This window comes from Sparus aurata, chromosome 6, assembly GCF_900880675.1.
Source record: "Sparus aurata chromosome 6, fSpaAur1.1, whole genome shotgun sequence".
NCBI classification, from domain to species: Eukaryota; Metazoa; Chordata; class Actinopteri; order Spariformes; family Sparidae; genus Sparus; species Sparus aurata.
Genome location: NC_044192.1, coordinates 36,767,924 through 36,795,498, shown reverse-complemented (window position 1 = coordinate 36,795,498; position 27,575 = coordinate 36,767,924). Strand labels below are relative to the sequence as shown.

Here is a 27,575-nt window from a genome sequence, read left to right as displayed (position 1 = left end):
AATATTTTTATTTATTTAGACTTGTTTTTCATTTAATTACAGTAGTGCAAAAGATAAGCAACGCTACCCTGGACAGTCACACCAGTGGACAAATGTCATGTTTAAAACAAAATATTTACATATTTGAATTATATTTGCTCATAAATTACAGATGTATTAGTCCTGGAAGATTAAACTGTATATAAAAACAGATATTTTAATGAAATATTATACATTTTTATTTATATTTTTCACCATGAACACAAAACATGAAACGTCACGTCAACCACCCAGCTGCAGACTCCAGGACACCATAGCTGCTCTGGTCAACAACAAACGTCATTTAAAGGGGGAGATGGCAGTCACGTGGTTATGTCAGCTTCCTGTTTACCGCCCGTTGTACCTTCAGACTCTAGTACACAGATTGCAACACTACTCCGGACTGCTTAGGCTTTCATCTATACCAACGTATGCAGCACTGAGACCCCACTGTCACAGGCTCCAATACTGCATTACTTTAATCCGTTTATCACCATGATCGTGGTTACTAAGGAGACATGAAGACGTGACATTGAGGAAACGTGAGCAGGCCGGCAAGGATCCGGGAGATTTCCTGACTCCAGCTGACCGGAGTTCAGTTGCTGAGAGTCGGCCATCACTTCAACAGACGTCTCAAAACAATGGTGATGTGGAGGACTACAAAGGTCTGATATTCTCTTAAATGAATGATACGAGGTTTTTAAGCTAGTGGAAACGACCAACCAACGCAAGGGAAGCTGAACTAGCCTGTGAGCCAGTCGTGCTAACTCCGGTAGCAGCAGCTGCCGTAGTGTGAGTGACTGGCTGTCAGGGTTGACAGGGTTGTGTTCGGAGCGTGGAGCAGCTCGCCGGTGCCCTGAATTCAGGAAGACTCCCCGGCTCTGGCCCCCTCAAGCGGGCAGTCAGGAAGAAGCTGGCTGGGAAGGGATGGCCTGGTCGGTCTTCCCGTTCCAGAGGACAAGGCTCTGCGGTGTTTGAAGGAGGTCGAGTTCGGCTTGAGGCCACCACCGCGGGTCGAGGCACTATGATGGCAGCCTCCCCCTCCGCGGCCGGCGGCTTCACGGCCACTGGTCTGTCGGCCAGAAAGAGCGAGGAGATAGCAGATTTGATAGATTTGTTTTCCAAGATGCAATACAGAGCAAAGGAAGTCACTCCTCGGGTAAGATAAGACTCTCTGTGTGTTTCAGCTACTTCACAGTCTGTCATTCTCTATTGTGTGATTAATAAATCGAACTGCCTTGCGGAATCAAGGAGATTAACGTGCCATTGTACACCAGTAAAACAACACATTCTGTGGGTAGTGATATATAACATCTCAACAACCTTGAGGAATCACTGTTCTGGTCGGCATACATTTTACCCACTAGACTAAACTTAATGCATGTATATGTGTTGTTATGCATTGAGTCCGCTTTATTGATGCATTTTGTGCGTTTGTAACTCCTCTCCTGTATAGCCTCATTAATGTCTGAAATGGATATAATTTTGATGAGAAAACACATTGCCAAGTGTAGTTAATTAAATTTGTTTCCAAGGAATATAATATTATGGGCACTTCTCAAAAAATGTGCTATTGCTCTATCAGTAAGAACTCAGTAAATCAGTATGTTTTGAAAGAAAAACAGTCATTTAGGTGTGGACAGCAAGATAGACTAAAGCTGTCTCATATCTGGCAAGAAAGTGCCTGATGGACAGTGTCTGCAATTTTTAAATTGAAACAACCTCGAATGCCACACATGAGGACTTCATTGATGGTCATCCATACACAATAGGGCTGGGTATCACCAGGTACCTCGCGATACGATACTATCAAGATATTTTGCCCACGATAACGATAATATCACGATACAGCGATTCTGCGATAATCGATATATTGCAAGGAATTTCATCCACGATACATCACGATATCTGTGTCACTGAAGAAATTCAGAATTTATTGACTGTACTGAATCCATTTCACATGAATTACAAAACATTGTCAATCAATTTCACATGAATGACAGCCAAGTAAACAAAGAGTATATTGCACAGTGTCTCTTCTTAACACACACACTGACTACAACTATCATTAAATATCTATATGTGTGGGTTTCAGAGCTACTTAAACCATTTTTTTAAATTTTATTTGGTTGTATACCTATGTTTGAATAAAGATAAAGCTGTCCTCCGAAAAGGGGTGGTGGTGGTGGGCCAAAATTTTTTTTATTATTATTATTATTATTATTATTTTTTTTACATTTTTAAATATCGATATTTGGCACCAGTGTATCGATAATGTACCTCAAGACGAAATATCGCGATATATCGTAATATCGATATTTTGGCACACCCCTAATACACAAGACATAGTAACATGATGAAATGGTAAGGGACATTCATATTACTGATAGATATTGTAGTCTGCATCTAAATTTGCTCCCCTCTGCCACAAAACTCAGTAGAACACATATTTCTGCCAAGGCCCAACAGCCCCCTTTAACTCGATCAAGCATAATCCAATTGCAAAAACTTGATATTAACACAACATATTTGAATCCCCTAAATCCCCTAAATCCCCTTAAAATCAAGATTCAGGTATTATTCCCTGAGAAATTAAGAAAAAGTCAAAAAAACATCTCCGATATTACAGAAAGTATGGAAAAAAATTCTGTATCCGTCCCTTTACTTGGATCCACACCAAAAGTTAATGAGGTCTATTCTGGGCTAAGACCCATCCTCCATCCAAGGAATGTGGAACCCCATTCAATATTTCTTGTTTATATCCTACTGACAAACCAACAGACATGGGCAAAAGCATGAACTTTTTTTAAGGAGGATTTAGTAGATTTATGACTGACGTCATTTTAATAAATGTGTCGTCAAGCTAACAGTATAGCGGCAACATAGTTTTATTTCGGTTACAATGTAAAATACTTAAATTATGAGCAATCAACTGAAAAAATATTACCATGCGTGCTTCCACTAAACATTTTCTCACAACAAAATTTTAAACAAACTCTTAACCGAAAAAGGAAAAGGCTAAAGCCGAGGCTTATTTTTGCCTATCCTGTACAATCCATAAAATAACCCAGAATATCAATAGTAAAAAGAAGAAGAAGAAGAAAAGGAAAACATTACAAAAATTTACTTTGAATTCTTCTGCTTAATCATTTCACAGTGCCATCATTTTACATTGTAATCCTTAATTATTTTACCTTTCAATGTTGTTTTGAAACATAACAGTAATCTACACAATTTCAATAAATCACTAAGTCCATTCCATAATTTAACTCCTAAAAATGAAACGCACCTATATTTAACATTAGTTCTCACTTTACATATTTCAAAGACACACAACCCTCTTAAATAATAGTTTTTTTCTCTTGATTTAAAAAAATGTTGAATACAGGTGGGAAGACTTTTATTCTTTGCTTGAAATGGTATTTCTAATGTTTTTATGTACAATGTCTAAGAATTTTAAGATATCAGACTTTATAAATAATTTATTAGTGGTTTCGCAATAGGAAGCTTAATTAATTGTTCTGATAACTCTTTTCTGGAGTTTAGTTATAGGGTCTATATATGTCCCGCATGCATTTCCCCAAACCTCAACACCATATGACATATATGGCACTGTAAGTGAGAAGTATAATATGCACAGACATTTATTGCTCAACAGATCCCCTACTTTGTAAATAATACCAATATGTTTAGATACTTTCTCTTTAATGTATTCTATATGGGGCTTCCAACTGCATTTATGATCTAAAATTACTCCCAAGAATTTTGTTTCATATACTCTTTCAAATTTTACTGCATTTAGGAATAATTTATTTTCACAATTAGCCCTAACACCACCAAACACCATAAATGTTGTTTTATTTTCATTTAATGATAACTTATTTATATCAAACCATTCTTTTAACATGATCAACTCCTTTTCTACTGTTGACAACAATTCTTTAATGTCTGGAAAATAAAGTTGAACAAAATAAAGTTGTATCATCCGCAAACATAATGAATTTCAACTTATTAAATACTGTACAAATATCTTTCAAATAAAGTATAAATAACTTGGGTCCCAGTACTGAACCCCGTGGTACACCACAAGTTACTTTTCCAAAGTGTGACTCAGTATTATTATTTTTTAGATACTGAAACCTATTATTTGAATAACTTCTTATTTATTTTAGTTTAACACCTCTTATTCCATAATGCTCCACTTTCTGCAGTAGTAAGGAATGATTAATTATATCAAACGCTTTACTCAAATCAACAAAAACACCTACAGCTCTTATCTATAGCTGTAGCTTTATTTTTCTACAAATTTCATCACTGCTAAGGATGTTGATCAGATGCTTCTAAACCCATATTGATGGTCACTCAGTAACTCATATTTCTCCATAAAATTATCCATTCTGTTTATAAACAATTTTTCGAGTATTTTTGACAAACTGAGGTAGCAAAGACACAGCTCTTTAATTTGATATAGCCTAATATGTTTGTCACCATTTTTAATGACTGGGACCACCTTAGCCATTTTCATCATATCAGGAAAAATGCCTGTTTGGAAAGATTTATTACGTATAAGTAAATGGTTTGAGGACACAATCCATTACTTCCTTTATAAGTGACATATCAATAGTATTATCATCTGTGGATTTTTTAATCTTAAACTTCCATACCACTTCTAAAACATCACTCTCACAAACTCCGCCAAGAAACATTAAGTTGTTACTGTTGAATGCAAAATCATAATTATGGTCTACATTACTAATTTCCCTGGCTAAATTTGGGCCTACATTGACAAAAAAAATCATTGAACTTATTAGCAGTTTCCTCTGCATTTTTTAATAGTTAAATTGTCATTCATCTTGAATGCTACATGATTTATATTTTTGGACATACCTCCATACTTTAAATTCCAAGATATGTATGATTGATCAGTGAATGTGGACTCTGTTTCTAGACATTTAATATATCTAGTTTAGTTAACCATTTAGTTCCAAGCAAAATTACTAATTTCCAACTGCTGTCATTTCCAGATTAGGCTCTTTTTAAACCACAAGTTTAATTTTGTTTTGTGTTTCCTTTCAGGTAGAGGAGATAGAGAAGCATTGTCTGGAGTTATTTGCCAGAGATTACAAGTACAGTATCATCCACAACGCCAACGGAGAGGTGTGCGGCCATTATCCCCGGCAGATAGTGTTCTTGGAGTATGAATGCACAGATGTTGAGAGAGACAGGTACCTCTCCACTACTCAGATTGTCCATTATGTTCAAATACAAAGTCCAGTCCACTCAGTTACCAATTACCCTTTTGTGGTTGTTTGTGTCCCTCCTCTAATCATGCACACCTTACTGCAGTGCAGAGAGCAAAGGTTGGCCTCCATCTCGAGGCCCTCAGAACACATCTAGGCAGCACAAGTATAAAGTCACTCTTCTTTCACATGACGTCACATTGTAGCCTGAAAAAATGTATTTGCCATGATTCAATATACTTATTTCTCACTGCTGATTTATACATAGCTACTATTTTTCACTGATGTGCTGGAAATGGATGATGTGCTCTACCATAAGAGGATTTTCATATACTTGTGCAGTGTTTCCCCTACCATTGTACAGGCCAAAGAAAAAAATCAATATGCCAAAAATAAGCCACCTATCAATTCATTTATAAATCAATAATCATTATGTTAGGAGCGCCTCTGTGCAGCACAACGCGAGTCAACCTGCTTCATTGCCTAGTAACGATGCGAGTACCGCTGCTGAGAGCGCGGGCATATATTCTGGGATGTTTAAGGTTTGTTAGCTAACCAACTATGGCGCCGCCGAAGAAAAGAAAAAATATCGCGGGTGACAGACAACTTAATATAAAGAAATTCTTCTGCCAGACTCCGGAGCCAAGGAAAATAGATGAAAGGAGAGTAACAGAGGCAACTCCAGAGAAAATGACAGGTGCAGGTGAGATGGAAGAAAGGGGGGCAGATTGCAGTGGAGAGGGGGGCTGCTCGAGGACCGTTACTGCCCCTGACACCGGTCCAACAGCTGACCCCTGTCCGGCGGGTGACCGCGGGCCCGGGACGACTGCCAACCCTTGTCCGACGGGTGACGCCGGTCCGACTGCCGACCCCCGCCCGGACCGACTGGTAACGTTGACCCAGCAAAAAAAAAAAAAACAGCTAAACACAGAACATCTGGCTGGGCTCCCGAATGGCTTAATAACCATAACTACAGCCCTTGGTTGTACCACACTCCCAGGGGCGGTTCTAGGGGGGGGCCAACAGGGGCCAGTGCCCCCGTAACTCCGAGTCTGGACCCCCCTTTGGCCCCCCCGACAGGGAGTCTGCATCAATAATACAATGACAGATTTCTTGCAATGATTTTGTTTTGAAGGGAAAGGCAGAAATAAAGTGTCTCAGCAGTTTACTACCCAATCAAAATTGCTGAAATTGTAAACACTGTTTTGTCTGAATGAGGGATTTATCTTTTTTTCCGGGTTGTATGTGCCCCCTAACAAAAAAGCCAGCCCCAACATGGCCCCCCTATTAAAACTGGTCTAGAACCCCCACTGCACACTCCCCATGGTAAGTTTACAATTTGTTGTTTAGCTTATATTTTTGTTCTGATTGAGGAGCTTCTCTCTCTCTCTCTCTCTTTTTTTTTTTTAGTAAGCAATAATGATGGAAATAACACAGACAATAGGCTAGTTTTCCCAGGCATTGTCAAATGTATGTAACTCTTATAATAAAATGAATAAAAAACTTATGTGTTTGTTAAAAAAAATATTTATAACTGATAGAATCTTGTAGGGATGTTTTGTCGCTTATGCCATCAGCATAAGCAGCCCATTAAAAGAGGACCATCCCAGAGGGTTTTCATTGAAAAGATGTGCTTGATGCTCATATGGGTTCAGACCACCACGCTGCAGCCTTTCAATTATGTATCTTTTATTATGTACCTAAAACGTCCAGGTTCACCACTTTGATGATTTCTTTCAATGTTCTGACTCTGAAATGATGATCAGCTGGGCTTTCTGTCTCACTCCCCACCAGATGATGCATGTATTGCTGTTTGCCAACAGAAAAGAAGAAGAGATTTAGCAATTTTTATGTTGTTTCAGTGTTTTTTCTGCCAATGAAAATCCTTACCAAAACTACCTGGAAACACTAATGTGGAAGGAAATGGATTTCACACAAAACCAGTATTTAGAATTTTAGAGAGCTTAAAGTAGACGTAGTCTACGTCAGTTTGTTGGGTTTTGGCAGTTCACTCTTTATTAAATTAAATGTTCTTATTTCCCCTGTGGCTTCTTTAACCCTTTAGATAAACGTTCAAGTGTCTTTTCATGGCCAGAATAGCAGCAGGCAGGCAGTTAAGATGTGTTGGTGGTGAATGTAATGAGATAATCAATGGTAGTTAAGTCACATTGAATGTCCTACTTAACTGTAACTTACTTCTCAGACGATAAGAATTGAGTATGTGGAGGCGTCAGCAGCGTTAGCTTGTTTCAGCTGACTCTAAAATATACTGGTAGTTAATGCTATCTGTTGTCACTCCAAGTGCTCTATAGTGGCATTTTCTGTATGATGTGCGGAATTAGACTGAAGTGGACTGTAGGGCTGGGTGTCACCAGGTACCTCGCGATACGATACTATCACGATATTTTGCCCATGATAACGATAATATCACGATACAGCAATTCTGCGATAATCGATATATTGCAAGGAATTTCATCCACGATACATCACGATATCTGTGTCACTGAAGAAATTCAGAATTTATTGACTGCACTGAATCCATTTCACAGGAATTACAAAACATTGTCAATCTATTTCACATGAATGACAGCCAAGTAAACAAAGAGTATATTGCACAGTGACTCTTCTTAACACACACACTGACAACACCTATCATTAAATATCTATATGTGTGGGTTTCAGAGCTACTTAAACAATTTTTTTTAAAGCTGTCCTCCGAAAAGGGGTGGTGGTGGTGGGCCAAAAAAAAACAAAACATTTTTTTTTTGGCCCACCACCACCACAAATTTTTTGTGGTGGTTCACACCACAATTTTATTTTATTTTAATTTTTTTTACATTTTTAAATATTGATATTTGGCACCAGTGTATCGATAATGTACCTCAAGACGAAATATCGCGATATATCGTAGTATCGATATTTTGGCACACCCCTAGTGGCCTGATTGATGGATAACGTGATGTGGTTTGTGTGTAGGTTTGAAAGCACTGTGCAGATCACTAAGCTGCAGGACCTGGTGAACCGGAGCAAGCTGGCTCGCTGCAGAGGGAGGTTCGTCTGTCCAGTCATCCTCTACAATGGCAAGGTGCTGCTGCTCAGTCTCTACTCAGAGTTTCATATCGGTTATATTCCACTTTATGTTCACAACCAATCGAATTCAAGACATTTGGTTAAAGTCATGTCTTTGTTGTTTCTGGTGTAAATTCCTGTAAATTCCTTCCTTTCTCAATATTTATTGAGATCTGTCATGTTGGTTTCCATTTTGTTTGTTTTCTCCAACATTCTCCAACAGTAATTATGTAAAGGTACTAGAGCCAGACTGACGTAAAGTGGCTGCTACTATTGTTTGGTCATGGCCTTTCTAAGATATTGACCTATAGGTTTTGTGATATGTGCTGGTATGCAAACTTTTTGTAACAATTATAAACCTTGAAACCAGAACTTTTTTTTCTCCCTAGTATTGGTAGCGGCACTGCCACAAAGTTTATTTGTAGGACAGGCTCTGTAGAATAATTATTTTTCCCACATGTATAGGTAGGTTTGTATTTAATGTACTACAAAAATCATTTACAGTGTTAGTACACAATTACATAGAACATGACCCAACAGGTTAAAATCACAATTGTTCAAACTTTTCTCATGGACCACCAGACACAAAAACAGTGTATCTGTTTCCATGTGATGAAAAAAAAAATGGTTTATGGTCTCAGATACTGTATGTCCCCTGTACTATCTTCACTAAGAACAAATAATGGGACCAGGCAGACAAAAAACTACGAAGTCTGTTACAACATTAAATTCACGTGGTTTAGGTTGCATTTGTCTGGGCTTAACAATGACAGACTATCAGTACACTTGGTGAATGAGACTGAACAACTCCGTGGATTGCAAAAGAAGGTGTATTTAAGGCAGAGACAGGTTGAGGGATCCGTTATGTAACAAAACAAACAAAATTCCAATTTTAGAGTTGTTGTGTATTAAAACTCATGCACTATTCTGGTATGTTTTCTATCCAGTCAAAAAGAGTCTATCAGTCATACAAATAGCCTTTTCCTTTGTCACCGGGACAAAAGCTTGAATTGAATTAGGTTTGTTTTATAGCTGCAAATTCTGCCACATGTTGGTTTCACCTTCAATACTCCTTGCATTGTTCACCATTGTTCATTTTTTTTTCCCTGCATTGTAAATTGTACAAATTATTCTGCTAATAATCCATGGCAAATGCTGGAATGTGCAATAAAAAGTGCTGATCCTATATGGTTTGTTCCTCATTACAGCATATATGTCGGTCATCCACTCTGGCAGGATGGGGGGAGCTATATGGACGCACGGGCTACAACTACATATTCTCAGGTACAACACTAACAGACACATGCATACGCACACATACTCAAAACCTAAATTTAGCCTAAACAGGGGAAGTTGTGATAGTCTTATTTTCCATATGAGATTTCAGTTCCCTATATACTCTCTTCCCTGTAATGAGTAGTTGAGGCAGTTGTCAGACAGCTGCAAAAGTTTTCCTATCTGGACTTTCCAGCACATACTGTGATTTGTAAGGAATGATGCCTGAGGAGGTGTCCCATTATCAGGAATTAATGGACAATTTGGAGGCCCACTTATACCGTGGTCATTTCATGTGTTTTGCATTCAAAGTATAATGTTTTTCGCAAGCAGCAACTCTGACACCTGAGAGTTTGACCAGTAGCTGAAAGAGCCATTACAATCCCAGGTACTTATGTTATGGAAACATTTTTCATTACTCCAGTTAATAGGATGGACCTTAGATACAATTTAGCAAAGGTAGATAAACATGTCCTCTCAGTTCATTGAATCCTTTGGTTCAGCTGTTAGCCAGACAGCTAATGTTATACTAGCAAGATTCAGAGTCAATAACATTGCATACAGTTGACAAATGGTCAATATAATTTCACAGCAAGTTAAACAACAAGTCAAGCTATCTAATCAGCCATGTCCCTGTCCCCAAATAAAATTTGAAAACATTAGTGAGTTAACCAGTGACCAGGTTGTGGGAGGATCTCTTGATACAGTCAGCTCAAAGGGACAGTGTAGCAGCTGTAGTGAGGAGTAAACGCATATAAAGTCATTTTAATTAAATCAAACTGTTTAATCAACTATTCAGATTCAGACAACTTTATTAATCCCACCGGCTTGCCTTGCACACACACTAAAACATACAATAACATGTAGACACAAAAAAAATAAATTAAGAATACAATAAAATAGAATAAAATAAAGGAATCTCTAATATATAGAAGATGATCATCAATTAATCAAATAAAGATGAAATACAGTAAAATCAATCAGAAACCTCTACAGACAGTTTCAATGACCAATCATAGAGGGATTAAAACATTTTGAGTAGATATTAAGTTGACGAGCAGGTTTAACATAACAACGCCCTGAAGGTAACAGAAAATTCATTCTTGAGAACACGTCCAGAAGAAGCTTAAGTACTTGTGGCTTTTGGAGGTTTCTTTGATTGTAAAAGGAGGTTAGGTCCCTTTGTGTCATAGCATAGGCCTATTGGCCAGGCCAAGGGTCACCAACACGGTGCCCGCGGGCACCAGGTAGCCCCCAAGGACCACTTGAGTAGCCCTCAGGCCTGTTCTAAAAATGATAATTGAATACTGATATTATCTGTTTCCCACCTTGTTAAGTCATTGTTGATAATTATTGTTAGAAATCATTAACGTGATCAGTGTCTTCACATAGATGAGTATCATTAATCATTAATAATCATATATAACTAAAGGCAAACTGAACACATTTGTTATTTCAGAAGAGTGTATCAAACTGGTGGCCCTTCGTATGACTCAGTACCCATGAAGTAGCTCTCAGCTTCAAAAAGGTTGGTGACTCCTGGTCTAGGCCAATGTAATGGCAACTGAAACACCCTTTTAAAAGCCTATCTGAAATTATCTGACCCATATTATTTATTAGCCTATAATTGTGTCTCTGCCAGGCTTAAATCTTGTGCTTTTGTAGTTGTTGCTTTAGGCCTATTTAAAGTTGTTGCTGTGAGAGAAAATTATTATTTGGGCTACTTAATTTCCTTTCAGCAATCAGAAGAAGGCTATGTGTGTACATAGGCCTATTTATTAACTCCCTCTTCTTCCTATTAGTTAGACTAACCAAAATATATGGGCACAAAATATTGGACAGGATATAAGATAACATTTGTGTAGTTTCACTACATACACACCCATTTATCCACTCCCTTCCTCTACACATTAATAATTTGAATATAAATTACATGCATCTAGTTTGCCTTTGAATGAAGTGTGTGTGTGTGTGTGTGTGTGTGTGTGTGTGTGTGTGTGTGTGTGTGCGTGTGTGTGTGGAGCAACAGTTATACAGTTAAAACAGTTAAATGTAAACTCTTTTCTTTATAACCGAAACACATGTCCACCTCTTCTGGTGTGTCACTGTGGAGCGTGGCAGCATGGCGGGGGGGGGTTGTACTCTTCTTTTTCTTTCTTCAAGGTTTGCAGGTCTGCATAACTATAATTACTCATCTATATCAGAGCCTCTTAAGGTTATAATGACATAAGGCAAGTGTTATAATGAACAAACAAAAAACAGCATCCCTCACTTGGGCAGGTAACTTATATAGTTGTAGTTACTTTAACCCTTTGATGCACAACGTGGGTCACGGCTGAGTTTTTATTTTCTATATCTTTGCAATGAATTACTTTCATCATTCAGTATTCAAGGTATTCCTCAATTAGCTTGTTTTTAAACATCATACATCCTTTTTTTATTTTATCCTTTCTTACTTTTTGAATAAAAACCCCTTTTGTATCAATACCCCTCTAATGCAAAACATGGGTAAAAAATGACCCACATTCATTTTCTATGCTATTTCATCTATTGCTGAGTGTTTCTATGATATGTCATTGAAAAAAAAAAATGTCATAGTTATTATTATCATTTATTATTCCAAATATGCAGTAAATATCTTGTTTTTGTTTTGCACAAATCATCATTTTTCTTTTTCTTTCTTACTTTATGAACAAGCACAGCTTTTGTATTTCTACATCGACTTCACACACATTGGTCAGACACGACCCACGTAAATTTGCTGTATCATTTGGTGTCAACTGTGTTTGTGACATTTGTTGTGTAAGTATGGTCAGTATTTTTCAATTGTTCTAACATTACCTTTGAAAATATTTGATGACAACTGTGAAAGATCACTGAACATAATATTTGATAGGTTTTGGTTACCTTACATATTCTATTTTAGTTAGTCCAGCTAACTACTTTTCTTTTTGTCCAGCTAACTACTTAGCAGTGGAGATTGCTAGGCTACTCAGCAAAGATTTTGCTTAGCTAACTACTTAGCTTAGTAGATTACTAGGCTACTTAGCAAAGAAGTTAGCTAAATAATTAGTTAAGCTACTTAGCAAAGTCACCAAAATAAAACTGTATGCATGAGTAGGTATATTGATGTGCATCTGAAAATATTATTTGTGCATTTGATTTTCTATATCCAGAGTATGGCTGTTCACAGATTTACTGCTGAGACGGTTGTAGCAATGCTGCAGGAAGAATCAAATGAGGAAGATGAAGATGCAGTTTGTTCTGACTCTGAGTCGGAAAATTCTGATGATGATGACCCAGAATATTTGCCACAGGGTCAAGCTGGAGTTTTGGGTGTGTCTGGGGATCCAGCTCTCCTACATGAAGACTCCTCTGATTATAAAGACGACTCGTCTGATGAGTCCTCAGAGGAGGAAACTCAGACTCAGTCCAGTAGACTGAGTAAAAACAGGTCTTACTGGAATGAGAATCCCCCCACTCATGGCAGAACAAGAAGCCATAATATCCTGAGGAGCTGCCCAGGACCTACACCTGGATCAACAGCTGTCTCACCTAAAGATGCCTGGGATATGTTCATTACTGACAACATCATTGAGGAGGTTTTCAAATGCACCAATCTGGAGGGACGAAGAATAGCCACAGCAAAACGGCAAGAGTGGAGAAGCATCAATAAAGAGGAATTCATGGCCTTTATTGGTTTTACCCTCCTTGCAGGAGGGGAGAAGAGCTGGGATGTGGCCTTGTGGGAGCTGTTTATGGATCCGCTCCAAAATCCCATTTACAAAGCCACCATGAGCATTAGGAGATATGAAGATATCCACTGTGTCATACGGTTTGACGACAAGAGGACCAGGGCACTGCGACAGGAAACAGACCACATGGCGGCATTTAGGTACGTGTGGCACTGTTTCCTGGACAACTGCAGAAGACGGTTCATCCTCAGTGACTGTGTCATCATAGATGAACAGCTTGTGCCATTTGGAGGCAGGTGTAAGTTCAGGCAATACATGCCCAGCAAGCCTGCAAGGTACAGGATAAAAATCTTCTGGATGTGCGATGCAAGGGTACCATATGCAATAGATGGAACTGTCTATACAGGGAGACAGCCAGGACAGGAGGTTCAGAGGAACCTTGGGGAGAGTGTCGTCCAACAATTGTGTAGTGGAATAAGACAGACAGATGAATATACAGAACAATAGAGAAATTAATGTATACATTTTAGCACAATACATCATTTTTCCCAATCTTTCATAATGTTTTTTTTCTATAAGCAAAATAGTAGAATGGAATAGAATGCAATGCAATGCAATGCAACAGATGTTGTTAGAATTTAGAGAATTCGATGTTGAGTAAATTTTCTCTGGTACAATATGCTGGATGTTGCCACCCTCAATGCATACACCAACTTCACGGCACAACACCCTGATTACATGGGTGGTGTGAACAATGCACGCCGGCTATTGATCAAGGAGCTGGGCAAAGAGCTTGTTATGCCACATATGAAGAGGCGCATGGAGGGCACACCCAAACTCCAGAAGCATATCGTTGAGGCAATGGGAAGATGTGGGGTACAAAAACAAAGCCCAGCCACCATCCAGTCACAAGAGGCCATCAGGCAAGAGGGTGAAACGCAGAGGGAGAGGTGCTCGATCTGCCCTGTCTCCAAGGACAGAAAGGTCAGCAGCTGGTGTTCCCAGTGTACCAGGCCTGTGTGCAAGGAGCACAAACATGTGGTTATTATGTGTTATCTTGTGAGGAATGTAAATATTGAGGTGGCAGTTCTTGCTCTAGTTATATGTGAAGTTGTATTTTATTTTGTTAGGTCACATTTTACCAGTTTACAGTTCAGTTCAATGGCGGTGTTATCTGTTATCAGAGGTATGTGTCATGGTTGTGTTATTTAGTTCCTGTTTTACTTTGTAGTAGTTGTTCTCTTGTGTTCTGTTTCATGTTTACTTCCTGTCTTTGTCTTTGCTCACACCTGTCCTTTTGTGCCACACCTGTGTCTTATTAAATCGTTTGTTGATCCCTGCCTCGCACTGTCCAATCGACTAATCTGTGTTCTCCTCACTCCCCCTCACACCTGCCCCCCCCCCGAATTTTTCCTGTTCTCTTTTTTGTTTATATAAAAGATGCTTTGTTTGAACTGTCTCAGCCTGTGGTCTCTGCATTTGGGTCCACCCACTTCACCACCCCCAAAACCTGACAGTATGTGTATGTGTGACAAAATGACAATGTTGCAAATATTATATACAGTAAGTAAGTAAATGGGTGTTTGACCCCACTCACTGCTTCGCGTCGGAGTCCGGTTCGTCCTTTCGGGACTTATTTTCCCGATAATGACAGCCGTTCTATACATTATCCCACTTATTACACGGTTACTTTCCAACACGAAAAAAAACTTGACTCAGTATGTCTTTTTACAATTTATTTGTCACCGTTCATAGTGTTTTTCAGCAGAGAAATAGTTCGCCAAACCAACGCCGTTTCGCTTCTCCCTCTTTGCTGCTTTCCTCTCTTTTTCTTTTCTTGACCGGTGACGACAACTCAGCCTTTTGCCAAGAGTTGAAATCTCTGTATTTTCCAAAAATATTAAAGTTAATGTGAAAAAATGTGATACTAGTGGCCTAGGATGTGTTTTTTCCAATATGAAGTAGACTGCAGATCAGCTGACGTTGCCTAGCGACCGAAGACGCTTGGGTGATAAGTGACCGGACTACTTGTGGAGCAAGTGAATGGAGCATTCTACAGCATTAAGAAGAGCCGTGTAAAAAAAAAAAAAAAATGATATAACAAACCCGTGTATTATCAACATGGAGTAAATCATTTCCAGTTTTCAAATTATATTACTATTAAGTTGCTAAGCATTTTAATTTTGACATTCATTTTATATAACTTCACTTAGTCCCATATGCTCACAGCTCGATGTGCATACCTCTCTGTATAAACATAACTCTACCTGTAACTTATTATTATTATTATGCTCAACTTTTTTGATACAATATTTCATCAGTATTCAACTTATACTTATCTCTGTTCCTCAGTATATAACTTATGCTCATCTTTTGCACCTCTGTTTATAAAGTCCACATGATGATATCCTCATCTGCACATGAGGCACTGACTCACTCAGCAATTTACTAGTTTGCACTCTGGTTAGATGTAAAACTGTATTTAAAGTTAAAACTAATCCAAAACTGAATCTAATCTAACTTTGCTATATGGACAGTAATAATAGACTTTTCACATCCACTCAATTTTTAATTTCATAGCTTAATTTCATGAGATGCCAAGAGCTGTATACTGCAGCTAGCATCAACTTGTATAGTTGGTTTTTTTTTTTTTTTTCGAAAAACAGCCAGCCAGTCAGGGCCAGCCCAGGCCAGCAGTCTGAACATGTCTAATGACAGTCTTATTATGACAATTTTGCGGCCGACTGCATGTTAATGACACCAAACCTGGTTGAATGAAGCAGGACGTGACACACACTCATCTACTTAACTGTTAGCACACTAGTAAGATGACATAATGCTACTGCTAGCGAGCATGATTATATCATGAATGCTCGGGGAATTTCAAAAATATAATCGAAACGACATTTGCACGTTTCTCCTGCTCTTCTTCTCTGCACTTTAGAAAGTGTGCCCCGGATGGCTTTTGCCGTTTCACTTTCCGGACTGTTGCTGTGACCCGTCGACACACAGCCCACCGGCCGAATGCTTATCAGTGTGTGCGCTGGCATGTAGTGACAGTGACATGTAACAGCTGCAGGGGCTATACGTCAGAATCGTCATTTCTTTTACTTACGTTTAATATATTTTATATATCAAAGTATTGACGTAGATGGAGGGATGGCAAAAACTGTTGAAAAATTGATGAATATAAGTTTAGTTCTGATTTTTTTGTCGCCGCATATTTGGCACCCCTCCCTAGGTAGCGCCCCAGGCAAGCGCCTATGTCGCCTGTAGGAAGGACCACCACTGCCTTCAGCCATGGTATATATGGGATTCACTGAGACTCGGGGCAAAGGGCCGTCAAGTTAAACAATGCGAGCTGGATGGATAATATGTAAAAGTTGGGGGAAAGGGCAAGGGCAACCGCGCTACGCAGCCATCCCATCTGCAGGTCACGTGAATCTCCATCTAAAACGTTTTCTATATACACACAAAAGAACCATTTCTCTCAAATATTGTTCAAAAATCTGTCTAAATCTGTGTTAGTGAGCACTTCTCCTTTGCCAAGGTAATCCATCCAACCTCACAGGTGTGGCATATCAAAGTGCTGGTTAGAGAGCATGATTATTGCACAGGTGTGCCTTAGGCTGGCCACAGTAATTCTGTCTGATCATAATGACAGTTTTTGCAAATATAACAAAAAATAGTTAGACTACAACTTTAACTTCTTCAGCAATTCGAGCATCAGAAGCTTGTCTGTTGAATCGGAACACACAGACCAGCCTTCACTCCCCACATGCATCAGTGAGCCTTGGCCACCCATGACCCTGTCACCAGTTCACCACTGTTCCTTCCTTTAACCACTTTTGATAGATACAAACCACTGCAGACTGGGATCACCCCACAAGAGCTGCAGTTGTCTAGCCATCACAATTTGGTCCTAGTCAAGTGCACTCAAATCCTTACACTTGCCCTTTTTTCCTGTTTCTAACACATAATCTTAGAGGACAAACGTTCAGTTGCTGCCTAATATATCCCCCCAACAGGTGCCATGATGAAGAGATAATCAGTGTTATTCACTTCACCCTTCAGTGGTCATAATGTTATGCCTGATCGATGTCTGCTCTGCATAAATGAGCATTAGAAAAATAAATGTCTTATTTAAGCTTGTATGTGTCCCTAAAATGATACTTATGACATTCCAGTAGACAACTTTGATAAAACTTTAACAAAATGTATGACTGTTTTAAATGTTCAATTAAAAGTTTTTCAGTTGCTCTTAACTTGTGTTCAACCCTGAAACCAACGCAATGGGCTAGTATTTGAAATAACAAATGTTGTTAAGTTTGTGTCCTAATCATTCGCCTCACTTTGAGTGAAGAACTTTTGTGTTTTTTCAGGGGGCGCTGATGATACGTGGACAGAGTCCGAGGAGGTTCTAGAGGATGACAGCGCAGTCAGGTAATCAGTTCACTTTAACTAGATTAGGGTACAAGGAACATCAAACACTGGTGTGTGACACTAATCACACGTGACCACAATAAACACAACAATGACTGACCTCATTGCAAAAAAGGAATACATTACTGACTGAGATATGGCTTTTAAACGTGTCCCATTTTTCTGTCAATTTCATTTTCCTGCTTTGTCTTCTCTCCTCCTTTACTCCCTCCACACTCCTCAGGAATGGAGACTCCCAGCTCTTTGACAAGGTTCGAGGTCACGACATTAAGCTGCTGCGTTACCTCTCGGTTCGCTACATCTGTGACCTGATGGTGGAGAACAAGAAGGTTAAGTTTGGCCTAAAGTAAGGAACAGCACAGACTAGTTCTTCCACTGGACTTTGTAGGAAGGCATCTGACTATTGACTCTTGTGTTTGGCTTCAGCTATTGCCATGAATTAAGTTAGGAGAACGAGTATGCTTGTGATATGTCTGAGAAGAAGAAGCTTCAGCTCTAATCCACTGCAGTTATTGATATTGGCTGTGAGGTTACGTGGAACAGATGGTGTTGGTACTGTTTTGAAGTATATATTTCACTAGAGATGGTTGACTGAAAATGCATAGTAAATAATCAAAAGAGCAGCTTGCATAAAAGGACTAACCCCTAACCATAAAGAAAAATGCTAGGAATGGAATAATGGCAAACAAGCAGTATAGCAATTAATTTACAGCATTTTAAAGATGATAACATACATACATACATAACATTTTTTAAAGAATAATTTAAATACAGAGCAATACTTATGAATTACAAGAACACTAACAATTAAAGGTTGGGTTTGAGAAATTGTGCCCACTGCCAGCTCTCTCCTTTGCATATGTGCCAGAATAAATACTGCTACTGCTATTGCCCCTTTGGTCAGTAAAGAAGCACTGTATTGTGCACTAAATACCATTTTCGCCCATAAATGTTCAGTGATTCTCATCTGGCTCTCTGCAGTGTAACTTCCTCTGAGAAGGCGGACAAGGCCCAACGCTATGCAGACTTCACTTTGCTCTCTGTGCCTTACCCAGGTAAGCTCCTCATGTTAACGTCACTGCACTTTAAACTGCCTGGACGGACATTGTTTGTTTATACATGAATCCCGCGAAATATTGGATGTAGAGGGGTCCCCTTATTGGGGTGCTGTCTACCCACAATATCCATGGGTTTGAATGTAAGTTATCTTAAGAAATGAACAGATTTCTGCTTTTACCTTTTTACTGTCTTTGTAACTTACTTACTTACTTACTTGTGACAACAATGTTTAGGACACCAGGAAGAGCCTGTGTAGTCCTCAGCAGCTTCCACAATTGTCAAAAACTTACAAAACAAGAACCTTTACTTCATGAAGAGTGCCCCTGTCCGAGATTTACTGAATGTGAGGAAGATCAAAATGTCTACAGGAAGAAGACCAATAATTATCCTTATTGTTATTGTTTGATTAATTAATTCATCACTTGAATGCGGTGGTTCAGTTTTTTTTTTCTGTTTCTCCATGATATATTCTGACTATTGCTGTTAGAAATGTCTAATATGTAATATCTGAATGATGCTGAGATCGCCATCTTTATAAGGTACCTTCATCAGAAACTGGAGACCACTGTCGAACATTCTCAATCTTATTCTGTCAGCAGGCAGCAGCAGAAAACTGAGTCACTACAGCTTACACAGCTCTTTTTTAAGTCTGTAAAATCATCCTCAGTACATATCCAGTTCAAAATTGTTCGTAGACACACAACATTTATCACATACATAACAAACATCCTTATAAAAGTTGTTCCCTTTTCTTGTTAAATTTCTGAAAAAAATGGCTAATGCTATTTCATACACTTTCACATCTGGAAGTGTCACTGTAAAAAAATAAAAAAAAATAAAGAATTAATAAGACCTACTTCTAGGAACAGACCTGTGTTAAAAGAGGGAGAAAAGTTCTTTACAAAAAATGGACAGCACAAAACAAAAGTAGAAAGTTTTTTTAGAAGGTTTTATAATTATGGAATCATGATTATGTAAAATGATAATAAGGATAATAGAGATGTTAAAATTATTGACATCATGTTCAATTTAGATAAATCGGTCAAATCAGACATCACACTTTCAAATGTCATAAAACCTGATTCAACAATAAAATAGTTTATCATGAGAGAATGTGTTAATATTCCCCACCATGTAAAAGAGATGTTCCCAGAGTTCTTGAACAAGTCTAACTATTGTCTATCACTATCTCATTACACGACTCATCTTAATGCTGTAGAATGTTCCATTCACTTGAATAGAATAGAATAGAATTACTTTAATGATCCCAGACTGGGAAATTATTTTTGTTACAGCAGTAGTGGGTCAGCAAATAAAACACTTAAAACACATAAATAGAATCCAATATATACATAGTGTATACATACAGTGCACAGTGTGCTATAAACAATAAACAATAATAATATATACAACAAAACTAAATATGCAAAATATACTATAACAATAATAATATATACAACAAAACAGTAGAGAGACCAGAGTTCTCTGTCAGGCAGAGGTGAGAGAGTTATTATATAAAGTGATGGATTGTGGCAGGAAAGATTTCCTGTATCTGTTGCTTCGACAGCGAAGCTGAAGCAGCCTTCCGGAGAAGGTGCTCCGCTGTCTGACCAGTGTGAGTTGGAGAGGGTGGAGAGGATTATCCATGATGGATAACAGTTTTTTCAGTGTCCTCCTCTCCACCACAGCCTCCAGAGTGTCCTGTTTGCAGCCAATCACAGAGCCAGCCTTCCTGATCAGTTTGTTGAGTCTGTTGGTGTCGCTGGCTCCAATGCTGCTTCCCCAACAAACCACAGCAAAGAAAAGTACACTGGCCACCACAGACTGATAAAAGATCTCCAACATCTTGCTGCACACGTTGAAGGATCTCAGCTTCCTCAGGAAGTAAAGTCTGCTCATCCCCTTCTTGTAAACAGCTTCAGTGTTAGATCTCCAGTCCAGTCTGTGGTTGATGGTAACACCCAGGTACTTGTAATCCTCCACCGCCTCCACATCCTTTCCCAGAATGCACAGAGGTTGGAAAGCCGTCTTCCTCTTCTTCCTGAAATCTATCACCATCTCTCTGGTCTTGCTGATGTTCAGCCGCATGTGTGATTCTGTCCAGTCCACTCCACAAAGTTGTCTACCAGTGCCCTGTACTCCTCCTCCTGTCCCTCACTTATACACCCAACAACAGCCGAGTCGTCAGAAAACTTTTGCAGGTGACAAGACCCGGTGTTGTACTGAAAGTCAGTAGTGTATAAGGTGAACAGGAAAGGAGACAGTACAGTCCCCTGTGGAGCTCCTGTATCACTAACCACCGCATCAGACAGAACACTGCCCATACGGACAAACTGTGGCCTGCCTGTCAGGTAGTCAGTAATCCAGGAGATCATTGTGTCGTCTACACCCATCACCCGCAGCTTCTCCCCCAGTAGCAGTGGCTGAATGGTGTTAAAAGCACTAGAGAAATCAAAGAATGTGATTCTCACAGTGCCTCCTCCACCATCCAGGTGCGAATGGGCTCGTTGCAGTAGGTAGATGACAGCGTCATCAACTCCCAAGTGGGGCTGGTAAGCAAATTGCAGAGGGTCTCAACAGGGCTCTCACCTGCGGCCTCAGGTTGGCCAAAACCAGTCTCTCCAGCACCTTCATGACGTAAGATGTGAGGGCCACTGGTCGATAGTCATTGAGGTCTGATGGTGTCGACTTCTTTGGAACAGGAACCAGGCAGGAAGTCTAACAAAGCACCGGTATTCTCTCCTGACCCAGGCTCAGGTTGTAGAGGTGTTGTAGGACAGGAGACAGCTGGCTGGCACATGTCTTCAGGATCCTGGGGCTGATACCGTCAGGGCCTGCAGCCTTCTGCTGGTGGAGTCTCTCCAGCTGTCTCCTAACCTGGCCTGCAGTCCCAGTCATGCGGGGGAGGCTGCTGATGTCTTCAGTGGAGGACGAGGAGGTGGAGGAGGAGGTGAAGGTGGAGGAGAAGGAGGTAGAGGAGGAGGAGGAGGAGGAGGAAGAGGTGGAGGAGGAAGAGGTGGAGGAGGAAGAGGAGGAGGAGGAGGAGAGGTGCTGCACAGGAGAGCTCACAGCAGGGGAGTGAGGGAGGAGGGGAGGAAGCATTTGGGGCAGTGAGGGTGTGTTGGGGTCTGGAGGTGTCATGGAGACGACAGAAGGCTGTGAGCTGAACCTATTGAAGAATCTGTTCAGCTCGTTTGCCCTCTCCAGGCTGCCCGAAGACTGTCTGCCGATCACCTTACACCCAGTGTATGGGTGTATTTGAATGGGCCTTCCCAACGTTCGGCGGTCAATTATTTTTGTATAATTGACCGCTGCTAAACATATTTGACCATCATCAAGGAAAGTGGCCTTTTTGCCTCTGATTCACGTATTTCGTAGCATTCCTTGCTCTAAAAGGCTAAGTTATCATCACCGGTCAAGAAAAGCAGCAGGAAAGCAGCGAAGAGGGAGAAGCGAAACGGCGTCGGTTTGGCAAACTATATTTCTCACAAAAAACCACTATGAACAGTAACAAATAAATTGTAAAAAGATACACTGTGTCAAGTTTCGTGTTAGCAAGTAACCGTGTAATAAGCGCAAAAATGTATAGAACGTCGGTCATTCTTTGGAAAATAGGTCCCGACAGGACGACCGATCCGACACAAAGCGTCGTCCTGGTCCGGGTCTGTTCTATACATTATCCCTTACATATCATCATTATCATTGGATATTGAAGTATGGTTTTTTGATTTTACATTTATGAAAACAGATTTTCCATGTAGTTTGTCTAAAGAAAAATCCTTCATTTCTGTAAATATATTTTTCTTGTCTTTTTTCAGGATGTGAGTTTTTTAAGGACTACAAAGACAGAGACTACACGGCAGAGGGTCTGGTGTTCAACTGGAATCAGGTATAGAGCCTGCAGTGAGGCTGCCCAGTCTGGGATTAAACAGTTGTTTGGCTCTGTTGTACTGATCGGATGTCACTGTGTCTCCAATGACAGGACTATGTGGACGCTCCTTTGACAATCCCTGTGTGCTTTACTCAGAACTTGAACATCGACTGGACACAATATCAGGTGACCTCTCGCCTCTCCCCTCACCTTGAGCTGTGACTCAGTTCCTCTCAGTACTTCTTTGTGGCATGTCACTGCCATCTGTTGTTTAACCTGCAAAGTGCTTTGGTCATGATTCATAACCACTGGCACTGCACACATACAGTAATATTAACAGTGTGGTTTAAACCTCATTGACTCACAATGAGCAGCCACACATATTTTAAACCCACAGACCTTTGTTTTAGAAGCCAAAAATTTGCATATATGGAAGGCTGCATTTAAATAAATGTGCAGCCTTAAACAACAGGGTTGGTTTAAAATATTTAGTTGAATTAAACTAAGAACTGGAACAAGCTGATATAAAAGATGCTGTATGATTCTGCAGATGTTTTTTTCAACTTTAACCTAGTTACATTTCTCTGTCGAATCAACAGTGTATTTACTCTTATGTACATGTGTGTTGTTTAGTCTTGGGACCTGGTGGAGCAGACCCAGAACTACCTGAAGCTGCTGCTCCACATCATCAACAGTGATGGTAGGTGGTGGGGGTGCTGTTGACGGGAGAATGATCAGATAGTTGTGTTGATGGTTCATAGTAGTTTTGGACTGTGACTGATGGTTGACCGACTGATGGCTGATTTGCTTATTCCTTTCTTGTATTGATACAGAGCCAAATATTTGTCAGCAGATATCAAAGTGAAGCTATAAAATACTTCCTTCCAGCTGCTCAAACATTATATGACAGTCAGTGAAGACTTTGCAGTCCAGTATCTTAATTTAAACAGGAGAGTAACTTAACACAATCAACTTTTACAAAGGGAGAAAGTAAAGGTGGAAAACTGAAAAAGCATTTTGACCTATACATTTAATTTTTCTAACAACTGAAATTAAACATTCCTGTCTTACAGCATTACGTACTACACGTCCACTCTAATCAAAGAGAGACTGGCTACACCAGATATGACAGCAGCAAATACATTGCTCATATGTGCCACAAAAATACACAAGAATTTAATTGCAATTTTTTTTACACAAAGTGCGAGTTGCCCTTCTACACAGAATTGTGTCATAAAGTGTCAGTACTCTGTTAAAATGAACATTTGTATGGAGGAAATGCAAAAGCTGGCTTTGTGTTTTGAGAGTTTCTATTAGAGCAGGTCTCGACCTGCGAGGTCCCTATTGTTTTTGTAGTGACGATTTTAGGCCCAAATGATCGCATTTTTCATTACCTGAACATACCCCAAAACTCACCAAACTTGGAATATACGTCACACCTGCCGAAAAATTCCAGAATGTATTGTCGTCCTCAGTTTCCACCACTAGGTGACGCTACAATCAAGGAAAGTGCATTTTGTTTTCATTCACTGAATTGTGCTGAATCTCGCGATAGGCCACGCTCATTTCCACCTCCCCTTTTTTTTTCCGCAAATTCGCGAAATATCTCAAACCTACTTTTTCGAACTCCTCCGAAACGTGGTAGAATCGTTCACAATGCCCTCCTGACGATAGCTGACGAAAGGCATTACCGGGGGACTCTTTAGGGCCCCCTTGGAATATTTACAATCCAATCCCCACCTCCTACATGGACATACATGAACGAAATTCGGTATGCATACGTATCATCACCAGATGCACCAAATGCATCAACCGTACTAAATTGTCACGACAACACTGATCTGTCTCCATTTAGTCTTGTATCATCTGATTTTTGGTTGTAGAGCACTACTTGCTAAAGGAATTCATCAGGTGTACATCACAAAATACTTGCTTCGCTGTTGTAATGTCTGCTCTTAATGCACTTAAGATTTTAAATCGACATGTTCCAGTCTAGTTGTTTGTCCTGACGGTGATGATGTGTGTTGTTGCAGATGAGAGTGGCCTCCTGGTGCACTGCATATCAGGCTGGGACCGAACACCTCTGTTTGTGTCCCTCCTCAGGCTCTCTCTGTGGGCAGTAAGTTCTCACTTTTTCTTCTCTTTTGTGCCTTTTATCTCCTGTATTCTCCCCTGGTGTCTTTCAACATGACTTCCAGCCAGCCTGCAGCTCATTTGGCCCCTCCAACATTCATTAGTGATTGAAGCTGGATGACGTCCTGTTGGGGATTGGCCTGTGGTGATTCATTTAACAAGGGATGTTTGAAATATTTGATTCGCTCATGTCATGTATTTTTCACAGGATGGTGCGGTGCACGCCAGCTTGGAGCCATCCCAGATCCTGTATCTGACCATTGCTTACGACTGGTTCCTTTTCGGGTAAAAATAATCATCCCTATCATAATCTCATGCCTTCACCATGAGCCATAACCCCCAGCACATTGGCCAACATAGATACTTTGAAGGTGCATGTGCAGCTTCTCATTGCCATCTGGTCTGAGAAGCACTGTGTTTGTCTACAACGGAATAGAAAAGTGGCTGGTTAATGAAACATGGAGAGCAGTGGGAGAGAAAGGCCAGGACAACACAAGGCCAGAAGTATGCCTGTTGACCAAGTCTTTTATCATCCCGCTCCATATTCTCTCTCCCTGTCTCTCACTATTACTCTCACTCTCTCTCTCTCTCACTCACTCAGTGCGTTTATATGCACAGCTTAGTTGGATTACAGCCATAGTTCGACTTTGCTACTCGATCAGACAACTGCAATTGTCCGAGAATACATGCCGGTGAGAAAATCAAATTATTGGCCGGAGCATGTCATACCCCGGCACGATAGGTGGCGCTGAACCCATTTCAACTAATGGTAACAGAGCCACCTCCGGCTGACCTCTTTACATCACCCGCAACTACAAACTGCCTCGGCATTCGAGAAAGATGGCGTGCGAAGAGCGAGATGAAGCTAAGTCTTTGTACATTTCGTATATGATGTACATGATAATAACACAAACTAGATGCACAGGGGCTCTCTTGCTTGCGGTGATTTCGGAGGAAAGACGCCGCTGCTGTCCTTCTACTTCTGGCTCACGGTCCCGGAAAAATAAATCTTGAGCCTGCGCAGAATGCAGAAATCCGATCCGATCTGATGGAGCATATACATGCAGGAATAATGCGACCAACCATTGAATAATCTAGGTGTTTTATTTCGACTATGACAAATCCGATCCGGTCCGATTTTAGTTGGACTAAGGTGTATACATGCATCTTAAAAATCCGATCATAGTCGGAGTAACCCAGTAATTCAGTTTTCTTGAGTGTCATGTACCCACTGTCTCACGCACACACGCAGACACACACACACACACACAGAAAAAACTTTATGTATAGAGGTTTTAGCATTGCTTACCATGGTACTACAGATTTCCTTGTCAACTACTTGATAGAAACAACTCTTTGGTAGTGAGAAGATGCAGTGAATACAGTGACCGGTTCTTTAATCATAATTGGAATCTCACTGACTTATTACATCTAATACTCATATAACAATGTTAAAGGGATATTGTGGTGTAAATTTAATCCATGGTCTAACACACTGTGAAACTGTGTTAGACTCCCTCTCGAAAGATCAAGTTAGACGACCGCTAAAACATCAGAAATGACTGCACAACAACAATACACTGCAGTAAATATAAACCGCCACCAAAAAGCTACAAATAACGCTCAGAACAGCACCAAAGTTCAGCAACAGTACAAATAGGGTCTCAGCACATAGTCCGGGGCATTAAAACTCCACTAGCTTAGCTGGATTTGTACTGAAAAGCTGACAAAATTTACCACTCTTCTGCAGCAGCTTCCTGTTGACGGGAAGTCCCGACGACTCGATTACTGAGTGCAGTAGAGTTCCGCGGCTCATGGATGAAAATGTATGATTATGACTCCATGGAAAAGCAATCAAAGTTCATATGTGTCTTACCTGCCAATATATAACAGTTATTATCGAGAGCGGACAGGGAAAAGAATGGAATTGAGCATTTCTAACCGCACTCGGTAATCGTCGCGTCGGGACTTCCATGACCCGGAAGCTGATGGAGGAGAGCTGAAATCAGTTTTTAGCTTCACAAGAGAAATCCAGCTAAGCTAGCGGAGGTTAGATGCCCCAGACCATGTGCTGAGACCCTATTTGTACTGTTGCTGAAGTTTGGTGCTGTTCTGAGCATTATTTGTATCATTTGGTGGCGGTTTATATTTGGATCCATTTACTACAGTGTATTGTGGCCGTGCAGTCTTTTCTGAGGTTGATAAAAATCCGTAAATTAGCGGTCTGCTAACTTGATCTCTCGAGAGGGAGTCTAACACAGTTTCACGGTGATTAAGACCATGGACTAAAATTTACACTGGAATATCACCTCAGCTAATGTGGGTTTAGGTTTTTTTTCATGTCCAAGATTCTCTGCATGGAATCAATGAGATTTTCTTAAGCAGTTTTTGACATTAATTAGTAACAACTGGCAAATAAAGTATTACATTTTTTTGTCTCTATTTGCAGTCATATGCTGCCAGATCGACTCTCTAAAGGAGAGGAGGTAAGTTCATCTCACTGAAGTTTTAGAAAAAAGATGCATTACTATTATTGCAATGATTTAACTTTAATTTGCTGAAAAAGGACAGACAGGAATGCGATACTCATCCTCATCCTGATTGATAAATAATATTCCTTGTGGCACATTGAGAAGTATTCCAGACAACGTAAGTTAGTTAGTTAGTGTTTAAATTGAGTAATGTGTCAGCAGAGGTGATGATGATTATTGATGACCATTTGAAAACATTGGAACATATTGAATTGTGCTCCAGCTGTACAGGAAGTTGCAG

At 39.9% G+C, this 27,575-nt stretch overlaps 1 protein-coding gene across 1 annotated transcript in view; it reads left to right on the top strand.

The window, feature by feature from the left end:
* The first annotated feature begins 314 nt into the window (after nt 1–314).
* Nucleotides 315–27,575, top strand: part of mtmr14 (myotubularin related protein 14) — a 44,084-nt gene continuing 16,823 nt past the window's right edge. The window contains exons 1-13 of the mRNA XM_030420452.1: nt 315–1,177; nt 5,095–5,243; nt 8,235–8,343; nt 9,536–9,611; nt 17,680–17,740; nt 17,964–18,086; nt 18,722–18,795; nt 22,618–22,688; nt 22,782–22,856; nt 23,304–23,370; nt 24,704–24,789; nt 25,012–25,088; nt 27,253–27,289. Coding sequence (XP_030276312.1) covers nt 1,043–1,177; nt 5,095–5,243; nt 8,235–8,343; nt 9,536–9,611; nt 17,680–17,740; nt 17,964–18,086; nt 18,722–18,795; nt 22,618–22,688; nt 22,782–22,856; nt 23,304–23,370; nt 24,704–24,789; nt 25,012–25,088; nt 27,253–27,289 — 1,140 coding nt within the window. The 5' untranslated portion in view covers nt 315–1,042. The remainder of the gene's footprint in view (nt 1,178–5,094; nt 5,244–8,234; nt 8,344–9,535; nt 9,612–17,679; nt 17,741–17,963; nt 18,087–18,721; nt 18,796–22,617; nt 22,689–22,781; nt 22,857–23,303; nt 23,371–24,703; nt 24,790–25,011; nt 25,089–27,252; nt 27,290–27,575) is intronic.